Below are 25,004 nucleotides of genomic sequence, written 5' to 3' on the forward strand. Positions count from 1 at the left end.
GAGAGATAGCCGATGCACCGTCAATTGACCCTATAATGAGCGTGTTAAAAAATTCGTTTTAACGAGACCCTTTCGGTGTTGGCTCTCGCCATAGCGAGGGTTTCACCGCCGGAAGACTTTCATCAAGACTCCTTAACCTCTGTAATTGCTAGCGATCTGTTAGAAATGAAGTTAATGGAGTGCTCAGTCTCAAATTTATGTCGTAAACTGTCTTTCGATAAATATAATGATTGACGAAACAATGCTTTGCATGATTTTTATTCAGTGCGGCGTTTATAAATTGTTCGAATAGTTAGTCGTTGTTTGAGTAAGGAAATTTAGTGATGCAAAAAAACATCGCCTTAGGTCTGGATTTATGCTTACGTTTATCGGATAGATGTTTATCTGTCGCCGCACCACTCCTGTTCCTGTATATCTGTTCGCAAGAGGTATATTGGCTATTATTTGCTCCACCTCCGGTAAAGCGACAATTCGCTATAACGACTGTTTATTAGTGCACCGTGGGGTGTCGTTATATCGAGGTTGCACTGTATTTCCTTGTGGACGGGTAGCAAGAAACAACTGACCTCTTTTCTTGGGCTAATGAACTCTCTCCTCCCATCCATCAATTTTACTTCTGATCTCGGAGGTAATTCCACCCACTTCCTAAACCTTACGATTTTCCTTAAAGAAGGCAAACATGACTTCGCATTCTACCGAAAAAGTACCTTTACAGATGTACATATCCCCGCAGACTCAAACCATCCCTACTCCCACAAAATTTCGGTCATTAATTCTATGATAAACCATCTACTTTCAATCCACACGACTGGTTTAAGTTTCAACCAGGAATTTGATCAATATGTTTGAATAATGGCTATAATGATCACCTCGTCCAAAAACTACTTGCCAAAAAAAAACCACAAAAGAGCATCGCCTACCCTTACCAGTCTGCTGCTGGTTTTGCCTAATGTGCAGTTTTGAAGCTTATGAAATGAGCAGAGCAAATAACCATGTGATACTGCTTCTAAAACTGGTCCACTTTATGAAAAATGTTAGCCCTTGTATGTACCTAACTTCAGTATAAATTATGAGTGAGTGAATCTTGTCTGAATTTTCCTCATTAGGAGATATGGATGACCAACCAGCCCCTATCTTTTGAGAGTCTCTTCATTGCTGTCCATTTGTTCCTTGTTTAGCTAAGTGCACAACTAACCTGTCCCTGCCTGTTGCGAATCTGTTCACTGTTGTGTGTAACACAATCAACCGGCCCCTGTCTGTTGACCCTTTCGAAGTATAGATACTAGGAACATACATTGTAACCACTCTCAGGGGCACAGACAGGAATTAAGGCTGGGGGGGGGGGTTTAGGTGCAACTAATACCAGGTTGCTTGGGGGTGTGGAATACCTACCAGGATAAGCGGTAGGTGCGAGATTAATAAATTGCCGAATTTTAAGATAAATGGTTCAAAATGGTGAGTTTTACGGCTTTCTGAGGGATAACTTATTTATCCTTACACTATTTTAATAGTAATATTAATCCTATTAAGTAAAATGGATTAAACTTGAGCATTTCTCTGAGCTCTGGGGGGGCTTTTGACCCCCAAAACACCCCCCTCACTGTGCCACTGACCAGTCTAGTTGTCAAGAGGCAATCAATATGCAATGAAAATGGAGATTAAAATAAAGAAAAGATGGAGTAATGCTCTAAGCTGTCATAGCTAATTCTTTGTAGAAAAAGGATCAGGGGATAAGGATTAGTGAGCATTACGACCACCTACAGTGGAACCTCGTTAAAGCGAGTACGGGCTATAGCGACACCCCCGCTATTACGAGATATAGCCGATGCACCGTCAATTGACCCTATAATGAGCGTGTTAAAAAATTCGTTTTTACGAGACCCTTTCGGTGTTGGCTCTCGCCATAGCGAGGGTTTCACCGCCGGAAGACTTTCATCAAGACTCCTTAACCTCTGTAACCTCTAGCGATCTGTTAGAAATGAAGTTAATGGAGTGCTCAGTCTCAAATTCATGTGGTAAACTGTCGTTCGATAAATATAATGATTGACGAAACAATGCTTTGCATGATTTTTATTCAGTGCGGCGCTTATAAATTGTTTGAATAGTTAGTCGTTATTTGAGTAAGGAAATTTAGTGATGCAAAAAAACATCGCCTTTCGTCTGAATTTATGCTTACGTTTATCGGATAGATGTTTATCTGTCGCCGCACCACTCCTGTTCCTGTATATCTTTTCGCAACAGGTATATTGGCTATTATTTGTTCCACCTCCGGTAAAGCGACAATTCGCTATAGCGAGTGCTTATTAGTGCACCGTTGGATGTCGTTATATCGAGGTTGCACTGTACATTAGAGCGTAGTGCTATAAATCTTGGGGTTTGGTCAAACACTTCTACTTTCCTCTCCTTTCATCTCCAGAAGAATTGTCAATGCTGCAAATAGGTACTACACATAAGGTGCCATCTTACCCTTCAAATTAACAACCAGTCACAGAAAAGACACAGTTATTTATTTATGTTTATTGGTTTACTGAATAAATCATATGCACTTGATCAGCAAGAGATGTAAACAGGACAATAATATTCAGGGCATAATGATAATTGATTTTATTGAAAACTTAGAGACACACAGCTGAGCATGATATGAAATGACTAGAATTTCTGTGCAATTCTTGTAGATGCACTTTCCCTATTCTTCTTGCATGTATCACAAATAATTTAATTTACACTGCTTGAAAACAAAAAGCAATGGAAATTAATTTCATGAACATCCTCAAACTCAACACTAAGCCACTGCATATTCTGTTCACATTGCAATGAAAATAAATAATAATAATAATAATAAACAATTATGAATAAAAATTCCTTTTCCAGAAAAAGAAGGAATTTTCAGAGATGAAACTAATGAAAAGTTGTATATCTTGACTTCACAAGCAATTTTCACAAGAAATTAAGATACCTCCACAACACCGCAACAAAGTAACAGTTATTGCTACATTCTTTGTTCCTACATCAATATAACAATCAGTGAAAAATTTGGAAACAATTATTTTCCAATTCCCTTAGATCTAGAAATGAATTTCAAAGCCATTTTGATTTTTCAAAATATTTTCTCCTAACTCATTCTACCATATTTAGTGAATGAAGATTTGCTATATGGATTCACAAATTCACAGTCTCCCCCTCAAATTCATTCACCCCAACGTATTTACTGTAGAATGGTTTCTATAGAATCACATACATTCTCATTAAGAACTTGAATCATTGTGTCTTTTATACCAAGATTTAATTCCCTATAAAAATTCGATCCATTATAAATTTATACCTTATTATCATATGGGATTATCACTTCATTCAGGCCTACTATAATAATATCATCACATAGAGAGCACCAACAAACCATGTGCCATTAACCTTCAGAGTCTTTGTCTAGCTCTTAGCACAAAATAAATTTAGAAGCTTCTTTGATCAAAAGATATTAGAAATAGGTGAGTTAAAAAAAAGTCACCATTAGTGTGAGTCCATATGGTGGAAAACATCTACCTGGCTCCTCTTGACCTATAAAATGTAACTTTGATTGGCTATTGAGATGTATCACAAGGCAAAGGCCAGGACCAACCAGAATCTGATCTTCTTGTACATATATACTCAGTTATAATTTGCAATGACTAGTTTCAACTAGCCTCCCCTTTAATTAGGGAATGCATCCCAAATCAGGTAGTACATACTTTCAGAATATAGAGGCCATAATAAACTTATATAAGCAAGATTGAAGTGGAATAAATGAGAATACTGTTCTTCCAAGTTTTCTCACTAAGGTTTTTTATTTTCCCCGATAAATTAGTTATGCCCAGAATTACATGGAATATCAGGGAGAATTAAAAAAATATTCATTAGCCTTTATTTTTATCCAGGCTTTCCTGCTCTTGGAATAAAAGAAGACTCAATACTTGAAGATACATGCAACTGAAGGTTATATTGGTCACCTTGCAAAATGTTAATTTCCTTGGTTTAACCCTTTCGCGCCGGACCTTCGTTGAAGGAAATTCTTCCTCAATACGAGTCTCTTGAAAGTTTTCTTTACTCCCCTGTACGAAGCTATTTCGCGTCGACTGAAGGCAGTGGTTTTTGAACCACTAACCATTTTTGAACCCAACTCAGTGGGGCGCCGATCCCTTTCCTCGGCCTCCGTCCCAGACCCTAGAGGGATTAAAAGCCCCTTCCTAGGACGAGTCCGCGGTCAACTGGCTAAAATATTAGTGCAAAATATATGCAAATATTTGTTGTTCGCATCGATTTTTTACATTCAAAATGAATTTTGTGTTTCTTTTCTGAGCGTGCAGAAATTTTAAACAAAGTTCTAACGTTGATATAGACGGATTTAGTATATTTACTAGTTGGTCTATAACTCCGTTGATATTAACGTTAGAATTTTGTTTGAAATATCCATGTGGCCAGCAAAAAAAGATGAATTCATTTATAGCAATAGATATGAAAAGTAAGCAACAAATATAGTTTTGGAAAACACACTGCAAATAACAGTAGTTGACCGCATGGAGAGGATAAGAAAGGGTCGACCTGAGCAGCCGAAGATGGGACTGGGCTCGCGCTAAGGCGGATCACGAGGGGCGACCGCATCCGTGGGTCTATTGTGTCCGCCACGGTCACTTTTTTCGACCTGTGCCGCACAGGCGTGGCATTCGTTGCCTAGGTTAGGAAAATTAACGCTGCACAGGTGTGGCATTCGTTGTTTGTGGAAAAAAATCCTCGCCACACAGGTGTGGCATTCGGCGCGAAAGGTTTAAATACAAACTTTCTCAGGTGTGAACATTTGAAAAAACTAGTGCCATGGAATGCATTCTATGATTGATAGGATTTTATAGAGCAAGATACATACCTAATTCTTTTGTACTTGCTCATTGATGATCATGCTTATGTACGAAAAGGGATTGAATAAAATATCTAGTGATTAGCCTAAACACTACACCATTGAAATTCCTGCTAAGCTGTGGGCATCATTTCTCAGAAAAGAAGTGGAGAGTAAATAATGTTACCATATTTTAGGTTTTTTGAAGATGTGTACCAGGGCCACATTAAAATATACTTTACACATTCTTCAATGAGAAATAGGCATGAAGAACAGACTTTTTACACTGGTAAGAACTTACACAGAGCCTCCAAAGATACATTTGGACCAGAGTTTTTTTGGCCTTATGCACTAAAAATCAATAGCCAAATGGAAATAATAACGTAAAACAATACAGAGTAAAGCCTGTGAAAATCATTTGAAAAAAAAACATCGGAATCTTTTGAGGGTGGAGTCATCATATTCAACTCCTTGATCAAATATTATTTGAATGAAATACATGTATGGTAGAGGAAATTTTTTGGAAAATTACTAGCCATTATTTGTTTGCCTTGCAAAGTTTTTCCGAGAGTCATACTCTGGGCTGTATGCTGGATTATTAGCTGTATCTCTATGTCTATCATTGCAAGAATGCTGATATCACATTAGATTTCCCTTCACACTTCCATCATTACTCCAATGGTATGTTCTTCTCAATATATCAACTGCTAATTACATCCTAAAAACAATTTTCTGACAGCTGGTGAGTGTGAATGAGAGACTAGGATCCATTGGTGTGATTCTGAAGAGTGCAGCTGATGTAGCACAGATACCATCAAACCAAAATTTTGACACAGACAAAGGCAAAGGAAAAAATAGTAAAATCATTCTTAATGATAACCAGTGTACAACCAAGAGGATTTCATATGGTTAGAGAATAATGTCATTGCTCCACATAGAGGTTTTCAATAATGGGGTGCACTTTACCTGGGTTACAAGTTTTAACGGAAATGGATAAAAAGTCAGGCATATTCTGAAACCTAGTGAACAGGATTTAGACAGACATTTAATGATCCGCCAATAAACTTTTCAGTAGACTAATGACTCATACTTAGAACAACTTTGGCACTGGTTTAACGTGTCATCTTTGGGACACTACAACAACCGCTTGTAGAACAACACATGCATACATACATACCTCAGCTCCCTTGATAAACACGAAAAAATAGAAAGCACTCACCAGCATGTACAAAGGTGGCAGTAAATAGGATTTATTAATGGGTTCGGTTCATTTTTATTCTTTTGGAAAGGCAGTGGCTAGGCCAAATGACTTTTTGAGGAATGCATTTTGGTCACACTGAGGCCTCGTCGATCACCGTTATGGTCCTCTTGGGGCCCGACATGAGCCTCCAGTTGTTACTCCTGAATAAAGGGACGTCCCTTGACAGCCTCCGCCTCCTCCTCTCCCGTGGCGTGCCTAGGCCGTCCTCTGAGAGCACTTCCTCCCGACCTTCGTCACCTCCTCCCTCTTCTGCTATCACATCACTGGACCCTACTATCACCACTGGTGCCCTGCCTAACCTTCCATCCCCTCCGCCCTCATCTTCTTCCACTTTGAGAACGCTGCTGGCATCTGCACTCGCAGTCTGTGTGCCTGGCACTGAATTCCCGGGTAATGGTGGCAGCTGATTGTTGACGTTCACCACTGACGAACCTTGCCTGGCAAGAGACCACCGCCTCCCTTTGCGGTCAAGGATTATAGGCATTTCAGCAATAAGGTTGTTCTCAAACTCACTGAGCATGAGGTAATTTTCAACCTGCAAGAAGGAATGGAAATAATTCATGAGCATGAAAGAGAAAGCATGTCTTTAACATGTTGGGTACTGGGGTATTTAAATTCCTAGGAATGCCGATTTGGAAATATGTGCCTACTAGAGCGTAATGCCTTTGGTTTAAACATGGTTAAAAAGCTAATTTTCAGAATATAACTTTACCCAATCAAACGTTATGATGCATCAATTCATTATGACTAACGAACAACAACTGAGAACGTACAAACGAATACGTATTGTACGCTATAACATTGTTTAGGTTGACGCGCCTAAATGACGAGAATCTTCGTCATCCATCCGGAACGTTCAGGAAAAAATGATGAGAATTCTTTCCATCTGTACGCAACATGTTAATAATTGCTATTTAATAATGGATATTGAAAATAAGTAGCCCTTTTAGTGACAACGGACCAAGCCATTGGCCTGGGGGTATGTGCAAAGAGTGCCAAGGGCCGGATTTTTTTACACTCATGCATTTTATTTTTTGTGCTTCATGTTGCTTTGAAACTATTTTTTAGTATCTTTCATGCATTAACATACATTTACATATCTTATTGTATTGGGGGCAAATTAAAAATAATAGTTTCTGAAAATGCATAGGTATTAGGCTTTAAATAAATTTTTAAGTGTAAACCTGTAAACTCGCCAAAAGAACCTTGGCATTCTTCAGCATACCAGAAAAAATAGGCTGGTACTAAAAGAGGTACAAAATTGAGAAAGAACTATTGCTAAGAAATTGATCCCTTGTGGGGAAGTTTAACAGTAATATAAGGGACTTATGAATACCCAAAATGATTTTAATGAAAGGTTAATTACATTTACAAGCTTAAAAATTAATTTTATGTTCCGGAGTAAGCATTGAAAAACAATATTTTTTTCTGAAATTTGCATGCAGCTTGCTGCTTTACAGTGCTTTGGAGGCTTGGGCAGCTTTTATTTTGAGTAGCCCTTATACCTTTTGACTGCCTGGCTGCTGAAAAATTGCCCTGTGACCAATAGTGCATATGCAAACACCCATCTGTGTTGTTACATTCACACCTAACTTAACGTGAATCATAAGAGACAAGCAACTTCAAGTATCAAGGAATAAGCTGAATAGGACAAGGAGGAGTGGGGAAAAAAAAATGGTCAAGACTTAGTCTGACTCCGTTTACACTTGTACTCAAAAGTAGATATTGCTGTAGGTGAAATGATTATAGAATAAAAAATAGTGTTTAATAGTTTCCATACGGTAATTACATATTTTCCATTCATCCTCAGGAAGTGTACTTATTACAAGGGAGTAGGCAGGAATAGTTACCTAATTAAAATTTCTTAAGCTACATCATTACTGAAGAAAGATTTCGTGCTTTTACTGATCACAATTTGACGATCATATTTTTTACTTAACCATTTGGGATTCCCCTTCCACTAAGATTGACAATAAAAGGTAGGTTCTCTGTTTTCTGGCCATTTGCTATTCCTCAAATGTGTACATATGTACAAAAATATAACAATAATATTGAATTTGTCACAGAACTGTAGTTAAAAGTTGCCTCATAGCATTGATTTCCAATAATTGTATTGAGTTTATGTTTCCTGTTGCTATGATAAATACATAATATCATTGCCTCTTTTGGAAACCTTTTGCTACAGTGGCATTGGCTACATCAGTAAATGCCACTGTGATAGATTTTTTTACATTTTCAAAAGAAAAAGTTACATATTAAAAGAGAAATTATGGGAACTTATAATGTGCAAGAAAAACTAGCATTTATTGCACTCCATCCATGAATAGACCTCATATAAGATTACGTTATTGGAAAATATTCTCAATTACAATTTTTCTGAATCACTACTCATATGGGAAGTTAGAGGCAGGGGTGCCGACTTTCAAAAAATATTGGGGGGGCCCAAACCGGGGATCTTGCCCCAGGAAATTTTATAAGAAGTGAGTTTTTAGTATTTTAAGAATTTTATAAGTCGTATCTAAAATCAAACTGAATAGGTAAATAAGTGGATTTCAAAATAATGTAGATGCCCAATGTAGTTTGAATTGTATAGTACCTTATTACAGGATGTGATGCAGTCTCCTATGTAATCAAGGTCATCGAGAAGGTTATCAGGCAGATCCATGTCTGCAATGCCCTCCTCGGAAATGCAAGTCAACTCTGGCCCACCCTTGAGCTCAGAACCAACCAAGACACCAGCACCAGTGAGTTCACCGGCCAGTCCAAGGCCACCAGAACCCCCACTGCCTCCTCCCGCAGCCACGGCAGCAGCGGTCGCAGCGTCAAGCAGAGCAAATGAGCGCTGGGAAGTGAGCAGCGCCGCTCGGGCAGCTGCCGCCGCTTCCAGCTCTTCGAGTTCCTCGAGATCCCTGAGGTCATCCAGGTCGTCTTCCGTGAAAGACAGCCGGCGACGCTGGGCCAGGCGTCTTGCTCGCTCCCGCTCCAGTATGAGGAGCTCTGCTTGCTCGCGTTGCTGCCTGGTTTGTGGGTCTTCAGGCTCCCCACCCGAGCTCCCGACAACTCCGCCTCTCCTCCTATAAATTGACCATAAATAACCACCTCAACGTTAAGTAACTATAAGACCAGTTCGGATAGGTTTGGGTGGAGCTCACTCCTCTCTCAGCTGCTGCCATTTATTTATATCAGCAGATCACCCGGTGTTGCTCGGGAAGGATAGAACCCAGAAAAGGGGGAACTTGGAATTCATGATCATATAGGATTTTTATAGTAAATAAAGAAATACAAACTTTGTAAGGTTCACTGTTATTTAATTATGGGAACGACCCGGGTTTCGTAACTTGGTTACATCGACAGGTGATTGATCTTGCATGCATCTTATATTTATACACAAAGTACACAAATATGACAGTGAGGACATCTATTGGAAAGGAAAAGGACTGGTTGAGAGGGCAGGGGTGAGGGTTAAGCACAGAATAGAATGGGGGAAGGAGGGTTAGGGGGAAAGGGGCAGCCTTGATTTGGGACAGCGGTTTTTCCTGTGAGGATGGGTATTTTACTTTGTGTATAAATATAAGATGCATGCAAGATTAGTCACCTGTAGATGTAACCAAGTTATGAAACCTGGGTCGTGCCCATAATTAAATAACAGTGAACCTTACTAAGTTTTTATTTCTTTATTTCCAATATGAAGCGGTTTCACAAAGTAAAGCCTGAAGTTATTACTTATAGGATTTTTATGTTTTCTCTTTGAGTGTGACAAGCGGTGTGCCTATCCGGTAGGATGTCCAACCAAACAAATGATGATGATGAAATTGTATGACCTGATGTTACAAACGGTAATGAGAAAATAACGCAAAGGACGTATTGGATGCAATAAAAATTATACTAATGGGCTCAGGTTCAGATGCACCTATGTGGAAATTTAAGTTGAAATCCGTGCAGATGTATGAAAATGCATAGCTTACAGACATACAGACTTCCGCTTTTATGCATCTATATATGAATAGATAGATCTTCACCTCCACAAAAAGAACACATTCATTGCCTATACAACACGGGATGCTAACAATCAACAATGATGGGCTATCACAAACACCCATGCCTTGGATTTGGGAAAACTACCTAGGCAGAACTCAAACCCATGACCTTCAGTTTGGCGGCCGTGGTACCTATAATGTATGTTGTTCACTTCTGTACACAATTCGGTTTACAAATCGCAGGATATTTTCCATATTTGCCTTGTATGTATGGTCACATTTTGTGAGGTTAGTATACATACTTTTGTACGTAGTATTTATACCTTGTAACTCAATGAACACATTTTTTATTCATTGCTTATGATACTTACCCACTTTTTATAAATTGCATATAATGCACAATTTTATATATTTGGTGTAAATTTCATTACTTATGTATTGTTCTACAATCACTATATTCCAATTAACTAACTAGGTATATAACTATATATGGTGAATTTTTATTAAAATATCATTACACTTTGGTTAAGGTACCTGTCTCAAACCGGCTAAATTTTGAGATACGTGTTGATAGAACTTAGCCATCAATACATATACTCATTAATATAATACCAACAAAAACTATAAATAATCACTATCACTATATTTCTATAGCAATTTTTTCTTAGGGCATGAAACTCGAACTTTGTGGTCCACAAAGTAGCATGAAAAGTCTGAATGGCTGAAAGCTGCTTCATGGAACAGAATTGGAATATGAGGAACTAGCATGAATTATACGGAATTTAAAGCTAATACAGGGCCATGGTCTACGCTGTAAGGACAAGCACTTCACGCGTATCAAACAAAAATTTTACCACAATGTTGTTAACATTATATTGATACAGTAGACTCTCACTTAACCCTCCATCAGTTGCGTCACATTTTGGAATGCTATTTGTCGAGCTGCATCTCACAGCCACCATTTTGGAATGGTTAAACAAAATGCATGAAAGCAGAATCAACAGTTTTAACTACACTAAATCATTCATTGAATACTTTATTTCATGATCCATGTACTAAAAATTTATGCATTATAATGATGGATATATTTGTATTAATAAAAGACTGAATGCTACTAATTATTTTGATGCTTCTTACAGTTTTTCTTTCATCGAAATTATATCAAATTGATTAAAATAAAAATTTCGTAGCAATAAGATGCATATCCAAAATTTAATGGTTTGAATAGTCGTTAGTTTGAATATAAATGTACTTAAAAACTTTGTGATGAACATCAAGAAACTATTAGCATATAAAGTATACTGTCACTCAAGTTGTTGCATAGCGTCTACCAGACTCCAAAAATGACAAAATATCAAAATTTATTCCATAAATGTGACAATACCTATATGTATGTTAATATTGGTGACTATTTCAGAATAATAAAATAATGAGAGTCAAGGAATATTAGTTTCCTAACTGTGAAAATACGATGTGGGCAAAGAAAAGAAAATGGCCTGGCATCTGGTAGACGGTTAAAGATCAACAATCAACAGAGGGTTTAAGGTATTAATTCATTCTAGGGGACTAGACGTGAAGTGAATTCCATCATATGTAGAATAAGCATTGTTTCTGGTTGACAAATTCATTTAAACATCAAAAGAGCATGTGAAATTTGCAAAGCAAAAAATTTTTTCATTAATAAACAAGATACTTTCTTACATATATAATTGTTGACAGGTTGTGTGGTTAAAAGAAAATTGGCTAAAATTGGAAATCTTTTACAGCGAGTGCAAAATAAGCTGAGATCTTATACCGAATCCACCGTAAGTTGAACCCATGGTAAAGCAGGGGTCTACTGTAATGCCATGTACCCAGTGTCTACTTGTGACTACAAGCACCAGAACAGGAACTTTGGTGCTGTATCAATTCTAAATGTAATATGACCAATATCAGATCTGATTTTAGTTTGGAACTGATATATTTTTGATATGATGGTGAGTAAAACAAGTCATTTCCCAATGCTATTTTACCTTGCGAGTGCAAGAGGGGTTTGTGTTCCTCCAGGCGGCGGAGATAGGAGGCCATTGGTGAGTGCTCCTGGATAAGGTTGAGGAGAATGGGCAGTTTGCATCTGCAGCTGTATTTGTAGTTGCTGCTGCTGCTTCTGGCGTTGACGAGCTACATTCCTCCTGTGCACGTCTATCAGGAACAGTGATACACTGCCCATTAAGATGCAGGTTGAGCTAAAGTAGTACCCTGCTTTACCTCCATAGCCCTCATTTATGTAACCTAGGGAATAAAAATATTGAAATTTTTGGAATGCAAAAAATACAATTTCCTCTATTGTCTAATAAATATATATCTATAGCACAATGAATGAATTACGCTAATGTGTAAATCAAGAAGTTTTCCTCCTCATAGCAGGAATGGGTGAACTGGTTGAATTAGCAAAGATTTTTGCAAAAAAAATTTGATGCATACTCCATTTTTTTATACTTCGAAATGAATTCTTTATTTCGCTCTGTTTGTAATTAATTTTTAAATAAATTTTAGCCTTACTGATAACGGACTTCTGAATTTAGAGTCTCAGTACCTTGAATTTACTAACTTTGTAATTAACAGTGCTAGAAATCCATTTAAAATTCCACAATGCTTTAAAAAATTGTAGTTATTATAATAGAAGTGTAAGTTATTGAAAATCAAAGGCAATATATAGTTTAAAAAACATTTGTTATGCAGTAAGAATACTGTTGACTCCAGCGAAGATTATTAACTTGTCTATTAACACCTTGCATACGGATGGCAAGGATTCTTGTCATTTTTTTCCCGAATGTTCCGGACTGATGATGAAGATTCTCGCAATTTAGGTGCGTCAACCTAAACAGTTTTAAAGCATACAATACCTATTCGTTAGTATGTTTTAAGTTGTTGTTCGTTATTCATAATGAATTGATGCATCATAACGTTTGATTGGTAAAGTTATATTCTAAACATTAGCTTACCCCGGTACGCAACGTGTTAATTAGAGGGTCTAGTCCAGTGACTGGGGCAATAGCTGGGCAGCTCCACTGAGTTCGGTCCCAAATCGGAAGGACAAGAATGCCGGAGCAATTGCTCCCCAAAAAAGAGTGGTTTAAAATATTCTTATGCTACTTGTAGCATGGAAAACGTTTTCCACTCACAGGTGGTGGCAGGAAAGGGTTACTTTTTTAAGGCAAAAATTGTGAAAAACTCATAAAAGTTGTCAAAAATATTTTAATGGTGAGTAAAAAATAGAAATAAAAAAGTACTGAGATCTGGTAACTTGCTTGCCCTTGTTTGGTCAGCTGATGAATTGCCATATCTTTAATACATTGGGTTCACCAAATTATATAAGCTAAAAATATTCATTGGTTCTTATTGGGAGAAATGTATCATTTTATGTAGCAGTATTCTTTTATCGATTCTGATGTCAACTGTTTGACAAAACTATGCAATAAATCATTCTATGGAAGTTTATAAAGTTTTTTCCCTGCTTTACAAGCTGGTTCAACACAAATTTTAGATTCTATAAAGTTATCCCACACACCATCTTATTTAAAAAAAATAATAACACATCTTTTCAACAATGGGTGAATAAGCTATACACTGTCCTAATAGACCTGACACTTGAAGAAGATATAGAGAAAAAAACTTGACGAATTACCTGATATTGGTACTCCAAGAGCTATAGGAATTGCTTGGGAGCATTGCACAAAGCCCCATGCCCTGGCAAAATGCCTGGCTCTCACTCTTTCATAAGTGTAAACTTTTAATGAATAGTGATATCCACCAACAAAAACTCCATAGACACAGGCAAACAGAAGATATCCTCGCCTTCCATCAACCAAAGCCAGAGCTAAAGTTGATACTCCGCAGGCAAATACTGACACCTATGCCATAAAAAAGAATAGGATAAGTAGCTGGAAATAATGTATGATATGGACAATTTGAATAAACAAGTCTTAGAGAGTAGATAAAAACTATAAGTTTGGCTTTGTGGTTCATTCTCACTGCTCTAAATGAATCTATGAGATATAAAGTCTACAGAATAGACATTTAATAAAATAAAAAAAATTATGCTTGATAGTATGCAATATTAATAATGATTTGATATCAAATCTGAGGAGTGATTGAATACTCAATATATATTATAATTATTTATTAGCTTACTACATAGTGATAAAAAGTTCATTTTTCTAATCTTTCAAAGAATCCAAGATAATTTGATGCAGCAAAATACATGCCTATACATCATACAAGTTTCAGATCCTCATTGTATGAGAGGATTTCAAAGTACTGGGTCCACCCTTTAGGTCTCAATGATTGTGTGTCTAAAACATCTGACGAGCATTAACCTACCACCTCTTTAGAGCATATGATAGTACTCTCCTGTAGACTCAATATGTACACATTTTATAGAGCTTCACCTACATGCCTTACAGGCTCGCGAGAAAGCCTCAAAGAGGACCTTCTCCAGACAGGCTATCAAGCAATCACAAGAATTTGGCTCTTCAAATACCTCTTAAAACAGTAAAAAGTTTGGTTCTCTGTCACTGCTTTCTCTTATACAGTTTCCCTTAGCATTTTAAATTTTACCTGCCATTTTTACTCACTTAAGTACGATTTTTAATGGTGCATTTCTCCAAATTGTGTGCTCTCATTTTTTCTATGAAGGCTAGTCACACACAATTACTAACTCTCACCGCCGTTGTCACTCAATCACTGCCAGTTAGCAGCTGAGGGCAACAATCAATAGGCAAAACCCTATACAATTTTTTTTACTTCAAATGCCATTATATGAAAAGCAACATTGTCAAGTGTAGAAATTTAGTAGGTTCTGCACCTTATGGGAGAGATGGAATAGAGCTTTAAACTCATTTTAGCATGAAGCATGATAAATTATTCTCCATATAAACAAAATTTTACTACTGTAAATTTCATATTTTTTCCTAATTGATGCAAATTATAACTCTTTTAGTCCAACAAATATGTAACTCCAATGTCCTTTGAATTTTAGCATAAATTAGTTGAAAATCAAGGTAATGAAATACATATAAATACTAGTGGGTGGTTTATTTGCCACAATGTAACAAATGTGAGTATAACAAGGAGAGAGAAAATTTCTGGAGAGAGTCTGGCCACCTTTGAATATTTTCTGCCAGTGAAAGACTTGCAATATATAGCCACGTTATAGTAAGTACTCAGGGGTGCAGCTAAGAATTAAGGCTAGGGGGGGGTTTTAGGCACAACTAATGCTTACAGGTATGGAGGTATTGCATACCCGCCAGGGTAAGCAGGAGTTGCGGGGGCCCTCCTCCAGAAAAATGTTAAGAATAATCGTTCAAAATAGCGAGTTGCAAGGCTTTCTATGGGATATTTGATTAATCATAACACTATTATACAAGTAATACTGATCCAATTAAGCTAAATGGATTGAGCTTAAAAATTTCTCTGGGGGGGGCTCTGAGCTCTGGGGGGGGGGGGGTTTATCCCCCAAACCCCCCCCCCCCTTGCTGCACCACTGATAGCACTACATATAAATGAGAGCATAATTATGTATATGATTCTGGATTCTATGGACAAAAGTAAAACTGACCATGCAATATAATCGTTACCTGACAAAGATAGTGCCTTGCTATGCGGCAGTCAGGAGATTGCCTCACAACAAGTGCTCCAAACGCTGCAGCCCCCAGTGCCCATGCTATACCCAAACAGGCCTGCAGTTGAGTAGCTGTGTCTGCTCCTAACTGTTCTTGTTCTGCTTGGCGTGCCTGAAAAGAAGAATATACAAAAGCTACGTAATTGATGCCACAAACCAAGCACACTTACTCTCCTTGATTAATTTATTTTAATGATGCACTGCAAAAACGTTATTCATAATATGTATGTTGTGTGACACACGCACTAGGGTCTACAAAGTGCTTTAAAAATATAAAACCCATGATAGTTCTGTACATAGCTCTTGTCAGGAGCAGGTTGGAGTACTGCAGTGTAGTGTGGTCTCCATACAGTAAGAGATATATTGAAGCTATTGAGAAGGTTCAAAAATGTTTTTTGAGAGCTGTATATAAGAAAGAATATGGGATTTATCCTGTGATGGATAACCATATACCATCCAATAAATTGTCACTAATGTATGACTTACAGAGACTTGAAAATAGGAGGCACATGATTGATCTCATGTATTTATATAAAATTGTGAATTGTGTGAGTGACTCCCAAATGTTAGAGATGATAGACTTTTATGTTCCCAAAGTGTGCTGCAGGAATAATAGACTGTTTCAGATAAAGGGAGTTAACACCAAGTATGGTGAAAATTCACCTCTTAGCAGAATGTGCAAGAGGTATAATAGACATTCCAGGGAACTGGACATATTTGGACAAAGGTCAAAATATATTGACTATGTGAAGGCCTGCTGTAAATAATGGTTCATGAACTTTTACTTTTTCTTTAAACTGTGGTAATACTGGGTACATTTATGGTTTGTCCTATTATTGATGTTGATTGTTGGATAAACTAAAATAAATTATGTAGGGGAATTTTCACTTGAAGTAAATTATGGCTATTTCCAAAATTTCATCCAATAATACCTCCAAAACATATTCTCAATACATGACTGGAATGAGTTGGATTGGGATGTTTGGATTTATGGTATCGTTTGAATATAGAACTGGGTGCAAGCGCTAAATAAGAACACAAACCTTCTATTTCAAGAAATTTAAGACATCAATTGCCATTTTTATATGCCTTTATATGTTTGATCTTTACTATGGCTCTGAATGGAGTGAAAGAATTATCTTAAGAAAATATACTCACTATGAAATGTAAATGTAGACATGCATACCAATTTGGCATTTATTACCTTGTTTTATCAGTATTGAGCGTACAAATACAAATTAAATTAATTTTGTATATTAAGGTGGTTATTAACATTTGCGTTTCTAGGATTCTTAGATTTACCGTGGTTTTGGTTTGTAATGCAACAGAAAACCCATCCTGAGCAGCAATAAATATCCCAATAATAACCAGACAACATTGTTGGCATTAGCATATGTAATCTGTGCAATATTGATGTTAATCCAAGCAATGTTGTATGGATATCTGCCAAATATTCAAAGGACCCACCAGTGGTGTACCCAGAAATTTTGTTTGGGTGGGGGATCCAAAACCAGGGGGAAAATCATAAAAAAACAGGGTACTAAATAGAGGGTTTTGAACTAATTTTAAAAATTTTCTTAATTGAAAAAACTTCATTAGTTAAGGAAAAATTTTCAATATATTCATGATTTTTCAATATTTTTTCTTTTATGAAGGAAAATAATTGTGTTTTTATATTTCCAGACCTCTCACCTTTGGCTACGCCACTGGAACCCACAAAACAATGATGCAGTGATGTCCTACAGCGGACATGGAGGTCCATTTAAAACATCTCTTCACAAAATCTAATGATCGTAGATACTGAAAGTGCTGATTATGTTTTTTGGTTATTTCTCCAGACTTATAAACAAATAATTAGTGCTCTTTAAAAATATATACAACATATGCTATCGGTGGGTACTGTTTGGAATAACAATTGTTTTAATATCCTAACTCTGTATATACTGCAGTAAAATAACTAAATATTCCTAACATTTGGGAAACATGCCCAGCACTGAAGTTTAGGATTGAATATAAATGCCTAGCAGTAGTGGCGTAACTATGGGGGGAAAGGGGGGGTAATAAGGGAGGAAAAAAAAGAAAAAAGCCAAAGCCTCAGAGAAATTAAAAATATAAATTTAAAACTATTGCCGCAGAAAAAATCCTGGATCCCCCACAGCTAATAGTGTTAAGGCCGTTTTACACGAGGCATGTCACTTCACAGGTTAGCACTGAAAACATTTTTGAAATTGCAAGAATGCGAGCTTGGAATTGGCTAGTTTCCTTCATCAAAGAAAATGAAAGGTATTGATTGAAATTTGTTACCCACCATAAGTGTATAATAATAATCATAATGTATAAATTATTTGGTATTAGAAATCCCAGTTTAGACGAATGTGTTTGGTCAATGTTCACCTCATTTGAAAAAGGCCAGATTGGAGCCCATGCCATGCCACTCCACGTGACGTCACAGGGACCAAGTTTCTATACTAGTAGATAGGAGTTTTACATCGTCTGAGATAACGAATGCATGCACGAGGCACAGAGCTCAGGGAAACATCTCTTATAATAATCACCTATTAAAATTGCCTAAGATCGGAAAGTTTCCTTTGCTTGATAGGGTACTAATTATCCTTATTTAAGCCAAGCTAGCTAATTAAGGCTGCTGGTAGGGTACTCTGCTACCTGCTAGCAGCCTACATCGTAGCGGCGCTGATAGCCTCGCACCAAGGTGGCCTCATGCAGTAGCAACCGGAACCAGAATGACACCACATGGGCTTTTCCCAGCAGTCGTACTTAGCCATCGTGTTTTCGCGCGCTTGAAAATTTTCACTTTTCATTTAATCGCGAAAAATACATATCGTCATTTAAAAATCAAAAAGCGTGAAATAAGAACTCCAGGAGTCAGGGGCGCAGCTAGGAATTAAGGCTAGGGGGGGTTTTAGGCGCAACTAATACTTACGGGTGTGGGGTATTGCATACCCAATAGGGTAATAAGGAGTTGTGGGGATCCTTCTCCAGAAAAATTTGAAGAATAATGGTTCAAAATGGTAAGTTTTACGGCTTTCTGAGGGATATTTGATAAATCCTAACACTACTCTATAAGTAATACTGATCCAAATAAGTAAAATGGATTAAACTTAAAAATTTCTCTGAGCTCTGGGGGGGTTTTATCCCCCCCTCGCTGCGCCACTGCCAGGAGTAATTAATAGTCTTTCGATCGAGGCAATTAAAAAAAAATAGGAAACCATCTTATTAGAGCGGGGACTAATTTGCCATCTTGCATTCTCGCTTGCGTTCTAGAAATTCACAGCTACACGCGACGCAATTTTGACTGCGCCTCCGTACATACGTCAGATTACGCAATTACGTGCCTCGTGTAAAACGGCATTGAAAACAGTTGGTGAGTTTGAAAGTAAAAATCGCCAGCTCACGAGGTAGAAGATCGGCGTGTTGATGCCGAAGGCGGCGAGTGCGGTGGAGAGCAGGAGGATGCGGACGGTGCGGCTCTTGAGCGCCGTGAAGTCGAGGAACGGCGGCTTGCCGGTGCGGCCCTTGCCGGCGGCCGCAGCCGCGCTCTTCCCCGCCGCCGTGCCCCCGCCGCCGGCCGCTGCGGCCGCCGCAGCCGCAGCTGCCGCCGCCGCCGCGTGGCCCCCCGGCTTCTCCTTCACCTTCCGCCGCTGGTTCTTGAGGTGCAGGATGGCCCTCCGCTGCGGGTGGTAGAGCGACGCCGAGCGGTAGAAGGTGCCCAGCAGGAAGGTGGTGAAGACGGCGCCCGTGACCGCTTGAAGGCCCAGCCGCCAGCCAATGGCGCTGGAAAAGAAAAGGAGGGGAGATTCAAGTACATTGGCGGAAAATTTTGACGCAAAGGTCATTGGCGTCTGAAAGCTGCCAGTTCAGGAGGTACATGTCTTCCAAAATTTTGCCCTCGTAATGCTCTCATACAACCGGGAAATTTAAAATCTATAAACCCCTGTGGTGTAGTGGGTGAAGTATCATGCGACGACTCAGAGTACAATGTGCACCGATGTAGAAAATTGTCACTGAGGATGCAAAATAAAAAGGCAATATTTTAGGATTTTTGCTTTTTCAAGCGTTTTAAGCCGGCCACATTACCATTTTCACCTAACTAACCTGAAATGACTTCAGTTACATTAGTACTAATAACTCAATAAAGTAATGAGGAAGAAATAATGATCGCTACCGATCGATATGTCGGCTTCTATCTTTTCCGTGGCATTTACTCAGTTTAAAATTGCATTATCCCCTTGAAAATTTTAGAGTATACGATGTTTGCCCTTTTTCTTGTAATTGGTGGCTACATATCAATGCAAAAGGTCATCACTGCAGGATGGATTATTAATTTTTTTGTTGAACAATTGCTTTTTCAAGATTTCTTTCGCGACCGCATCGCCATTTTTACTTAAGTAACGTGACTAGAGTTACATTTCTATCAAGCACATACATTACTACTACCATTTGGGTGAAGCTAAATATTTTCCCGCAATCTGCCTGCGATATATCTGCTCAGGAAACGACTATGCATGGGACACCTATCCTCTGGCCGAGAAAAATGCAACTTTGTTGTATCCACAATGCAAAAAAATAGATACCTGCTGAAAGCAACTCTATCTGGATTTGAAGAGACTAATTTTGCCAGAGCCAAGAATTTTAAAATTTTTGCAAGAGGTGAGGAGGTTTCGGGATCTCAAAATTGCGTCATTTAATTATTTATCATTATATACTATTAAATTTATAATTTCTCCATGTCATGTATGAAAATATATTTATTTTACCATCGCATGCATGCTATAGCATGCGTTCCCATGCCATAGCATGCGTTCGATTTGACAATAAACTGCAATTATAGGCAACCAAATTACCACCCAAGCAATCGCTGCAGCAAATTTCTGGCTAAATGCCTGATCGCTATAATTATTACAATAACTCAAAGAGTTATTAAGTGGAGAGATCTCTCTTGCTCAAGAGGTCGTATTTTGCCTTTTTCCTTACATTTAATCGCTCGAAAATCAAGCGATAAAATTTCAAAGAATATACTGTAAAACCATTTCAACATTTTTTCTGTATTAAAAATACAAATTTTTTTCCCTGGGAGAAAATACAGAGGTTAAATTTTTATAATTCATGCTTATATTTTAAAATTAATACCCACTCCAACTTCATGAGGCGAAAACAGCGCTTTTTTATTGAATTATTTATTTCTCGTTTTTTTTACAATCCTAAAGTTATACAAAATGTAATACCGTCCAAACAGAAGAAGGATAGGTTTCCCATAAGTGGAAACCTGCTTGGAGTAAACCGGCTCCTCCGGACACAGGCAACTATACTCAATCAATAATCAATAAATACGTAATAAAAAACCACAAATTAACCATGGTCCAGGTATCTAAAATACCACCTCATCATATGAAATGTAGTAAATTTTTAAATAAAAAATATAAATATCGCCCAAAAAAATTTATAAATAGTAAAACATAGTAAACATTCTATTAAGATTAATACCTCATGCATACACACAGTGTGTAACACTCTTTAAATCATGATCGTTCTAACGCGGAAATAAGCCTTCACACAATCTTTCTGAGCAAATACTCCCCAACCTAGAATAACTGTAGAGTATGTGTATATTTCGGCTACATTAGTACTTATCCAAGAGAATAAAATAAAATGGTAAACTTCCACACAATTTCATTTACAAAGTACCGACCCGTTTTCGACCTTGATAATGACACTACGTGTCGAAACCGGGTCGGTACTTTGTAAATAAAATTGTGTGGAAGTTTACCATTTTATTTTATTCTCATGGATATAAATCATTTCCAACAGATATCGCCGGACACTGTGAATTATGTACATTAGTACTTAGTCCGCACACATTGATATCAATGGCTAACATAGCTGTGAAACCAATAATGTGGAGTTATGCTCAATTTTAACACCCGTATGAAGAATTATAAATACATATAATAAATACCCAAGTACTACTCACCCAACTGCTGCTTTGATGAATACCGACATTAATGCGAGGCCTAGCCCACTGCCGGCCACTATAAATATCTCCACCAGTTCTCTTCTCCTCTTGAAATACTGGGACACCATCAAAGTGGACGTATCTCTGGTGAGACCCACACCCACGCCTGGAATAGTGCGAAAAAAAATATGAGCACCAAGACAATAAATCTAGTCTAGTCTCAGAACGAGAGTGACCAACAGTTGATTTATTCGCTTCTTGAAAATGGAACGCTAGGTTCAAGTGGCCGAAAAGAAACATCCAAGACTCAAGTGCTTCCGAGCTTGCCAATTTATCATTGCTTAATAATATTCATCAAGTGTTTTCTTATCAATGGCGATTATGTTGAGACAGGTTGGAATAAACCGGCTTCTCCGGAAACAGGCAAAAATACTCAATCAACAATTAAAAAATAGGCAGTAAAAAACCACAAAATTAACCATGGTCCAGGTATGAATTCGAAATCCAATTTTTCCTGTGAGAAAATACAGAGGTTAAATTTTCATAATTCATGCATATATTTTAAAATTAATACCCACTCCAACTTCATGAGGCGAAAACAGCGCTTTTTTATTGAATTATTTACTTCTCGTTTTTTTTACAATCCATAACAATTACACTAATATAAATAGTAAAACTCACCTGTTAATACTGCCAATTTTTACTATTAAAAATTAAAAGGAAAAATACCAAGATTTCTTTCTAAAAAAAAAAACAGCTTTTCGTCAGAAAATATCAATTGAAAAAGTCGGGTAAATATAGAATCACAAAGAAAGGTAAATATATAATCCATTAAAAAAAATTGATTCAATATTTTCTTTCATTTTCGCATGTTACAAAAATATTGGGAAAAATTTAAAATGTCTTTGAAATTCTATTCAATTATTTGATTTACTTTTTACTTCTCCCATGAATACGATACATACAAAATCATTGAATATTTCATAAAATATTTTGTTTTCCAATTACTTTATTTTGAAGGAAGTCGATTTTGAAATCCAAAATCTGACGGAAATGATGACCTCGAATAATAAGAGACGATAGAATCGCATGCAAAGGCTATGATAATTTACCCATTCAAAAATTATGGGAGGAAATGGAGGGTTTCGAAATTGATACTACCTTAATCAAGGCAGCAATGGGCCTTAATGAAAACAATTACTGAAGAATAAAAATTGGATAAAATTAACAGAAGAAGTTAAAACGACAAAAAATTGAAGATAAAGATATGGTTTATTATCCAAACTTTTAAAAATATATCTTGACAGAACAGTGCAAGAGTAGCAGAGGAAATGTAGCCGTTTCGGACTATGGGTGAAAGAAAATAATATGTATTCGTCATACTTTGCAGATGACCAAATCCTGATTTCCGAAGACGCGGATGAGCTGAGCTACACTGTTTGAAATCTTAACGATACGCCTCACTATTAACAAAATCAACACGGTTACCGTGGATTACCAGTTGAGCCATGGATTAGCATAGACTGTGTTTGCCTCAAACATCAAATCGTCACTTAGCACCTCTTAAGTAAGTGTTTCTCTTACAGCATAAAATTTTCAACATATATATACGGGGGAAAAATACCTAAATTCACAAAAAAACAAATATAAAGGAGAACTTCATATAGTTTCAACGAAGAAATAAAAAAAAAAATTATTTTAAGCAGGAATTTTTTAAAATGTAAAATGAACATACTTATGCGTTAAGCAACCGAAATTTGTTAGGAATAATTAGGTTTGTTATGCGGTTATCCTGAATGAATGTTATCGACTGAGTTTTTCTGTGGATGCTACTTTTTTCAAGAATGAGTAAGTTTACTTGGGAATTTACACATTTTAGAAGCACATGTCATTAAGAAATTTATCGTCATCAAACCCATAAAAATAACAGAATGCTTCATAATCTACGCTCGAATAAGGATAAGTGAGCGATCCCCGCTTATGGAAAAGAGATGATATGAGTTGTTTGAAAATTAATAGGCAAGCGTGAAGTTATTTTTACTATTGTTTGATATGAAAATTGAAAATTATTTTAGAGGAAGTATTGGTGAGTACTTACCGACGACGATGCCATAGGAGAAGAAGAGCTGGTGGAACTGGGAAGCGAAGGAGGAGAAGAGGCAGCCTAGTGCCGTCACTAGACCACCCAGCACAGCCGTTACCCGTGTCGATTTCCGACGACAGAATGCGATGGTCACCGGAGATAGGAACAGAGCCACAGCCGTCGACATGGCCCCCAGCCAACCTGGAAAGAAGGAGAAAAAATGGACTGAGTACCGGAGAATAACCAGTGCACACAAAAATGAGGAGAATAACCTCTGAAATACTACGGGGAATCATCTACGTAAGAAAAATGAAGACAAGACTTTTTAACCAGCTATGGCAATGTAAATATTAGCTTAATGAAGCCAAACGTATCTAAAATAACTGTTGAGGGACTTAAATTTATCATTGCTACGCAAAACCTTTTTTCACTGAGAAGGCCATTATAATGTTACATAATTATGTTAGTATAATACAGAGATCATTATAATCCCTTGCAGAAAATGTACACAAGTTTTACACTTCGCTACGCCAGAGATACATTACAAACAAGGAGTATCTTTAGAAAGAAAATTGAGCATGCATAATCTATTTTATAAAACTCTATAGGTGTTATTTCAATTAATGCAAATAATACATTCAACAATTACGCATGTGCACAATCACCTTGAGCAATTTATCATGTAAACACTATAAGATTTGAACGTTATTCTTAAATTGTATCATTGTAGAAGGATACTCTAATGGAAAGAGAAAACTTCCTACGGCTTTGTAACTTCCTAAGGTATGCTTTACGAAATGAACTCTTAAAATATAATTCCAAAACGAAACACAATTTCTGAGCATACGTAAAATACATTCTCTTCGTTTTATAAAAGAAAAATCCAGTGACATTTTATTTTCATTTCATACACTTTCACAAAAAAATTACCACCTATCATATTTAGTTCTAGATGAAGTTAAACATTTTTCAATCTATTCCCCCTGAATAAGACAAACCGCTGTCTGAACAGTGAGTAATCGGCCATTAAAATCCAGGTTTGCAATTCTTTTTTAACAGGAGTACAGTTTAGTCATAGAAGTGTTTCGGAATCCAACCATTTTCTTCAGGTTCTGAATCATAGGCAATTATGCAATAACTGGTATTATATGAGGCTGGAAACAAGAAACCTGGCTTAGTAACACAG

The 25,004-nt window shown here is 37.2% G+C and overlaps 1 protein-coding gene and 1 long non-coding RNA gene across 2 annotated transcripts in view; one reads left to right on the forward strand and one right to left on the reverse strand.

The window, feature by feature from the left end:
• The first annotated feature begins 2,491 nt into the window (after positions 1-2,491).
• On the forward strand, positions 2,492-5,206 carry LOC124165144. Its single transcript, XR_006866126.1, has 2 exons — positions 2,492-4,006; positions 4,797-5,206. It is a non-coding gene; the product is annotated as an uncharacterized LOC124165144 (long non-coding RNA).
• LOC124165143 overlaps positions 5,080-25,004 on the reverse strand; it is a 596,583-nt gene continuing 576,658 nt past the window's right edge. Inside the window, exons 2-9 of the mRNA XM_046542451.1 lie at positions 23,834-24,019; positions 21,754-21,901; positions 19,178-19,556; positions 15,721-15,876; positions 13,770-13,995; positions 12,115-12,373; positions 8,722-9,199; positions 5,080-6,660 (exon numbers count right to left, since the gene is read on the reverse strand). Coding sequence (XP_046398407.1) covers positions 6,196-6,660; positions 8,722-9,199; positions 12,115-12,373; positions 13,770-13,995; positions 15,721-15,876; positions 19,178-19,556; positions 21,754-21,901; positions 23,834-24,019 — 2,297 coding nt within the window. The 3' untranslated portion in view covers positions 5,080-6,195. The remainder of the gene's footprint in view (positions 6,661-8,721; positions 9,200-12,114; positions 12,374-13,769; positions 13,996-15,720; positions 15,877-19,177; positions 19,557-21,753; positions 21,902-23,833; positions 24,020-25,004) is intronic.

The sequence above is a fragment of the Ischnura elegans genome, chromosome 9, assembly GCF_921293095.1.
Source record: "Ischnura elegans chromosome 9, ioIscEleg1.1, whole genome shotgun sequence".
Classification (NCBI taxonomy): Eukaryota; Metazoa; Arthropoda; class Insecta; order Odonata; family Coenagrionidae; genus Ischnura; species Ischnura elegans.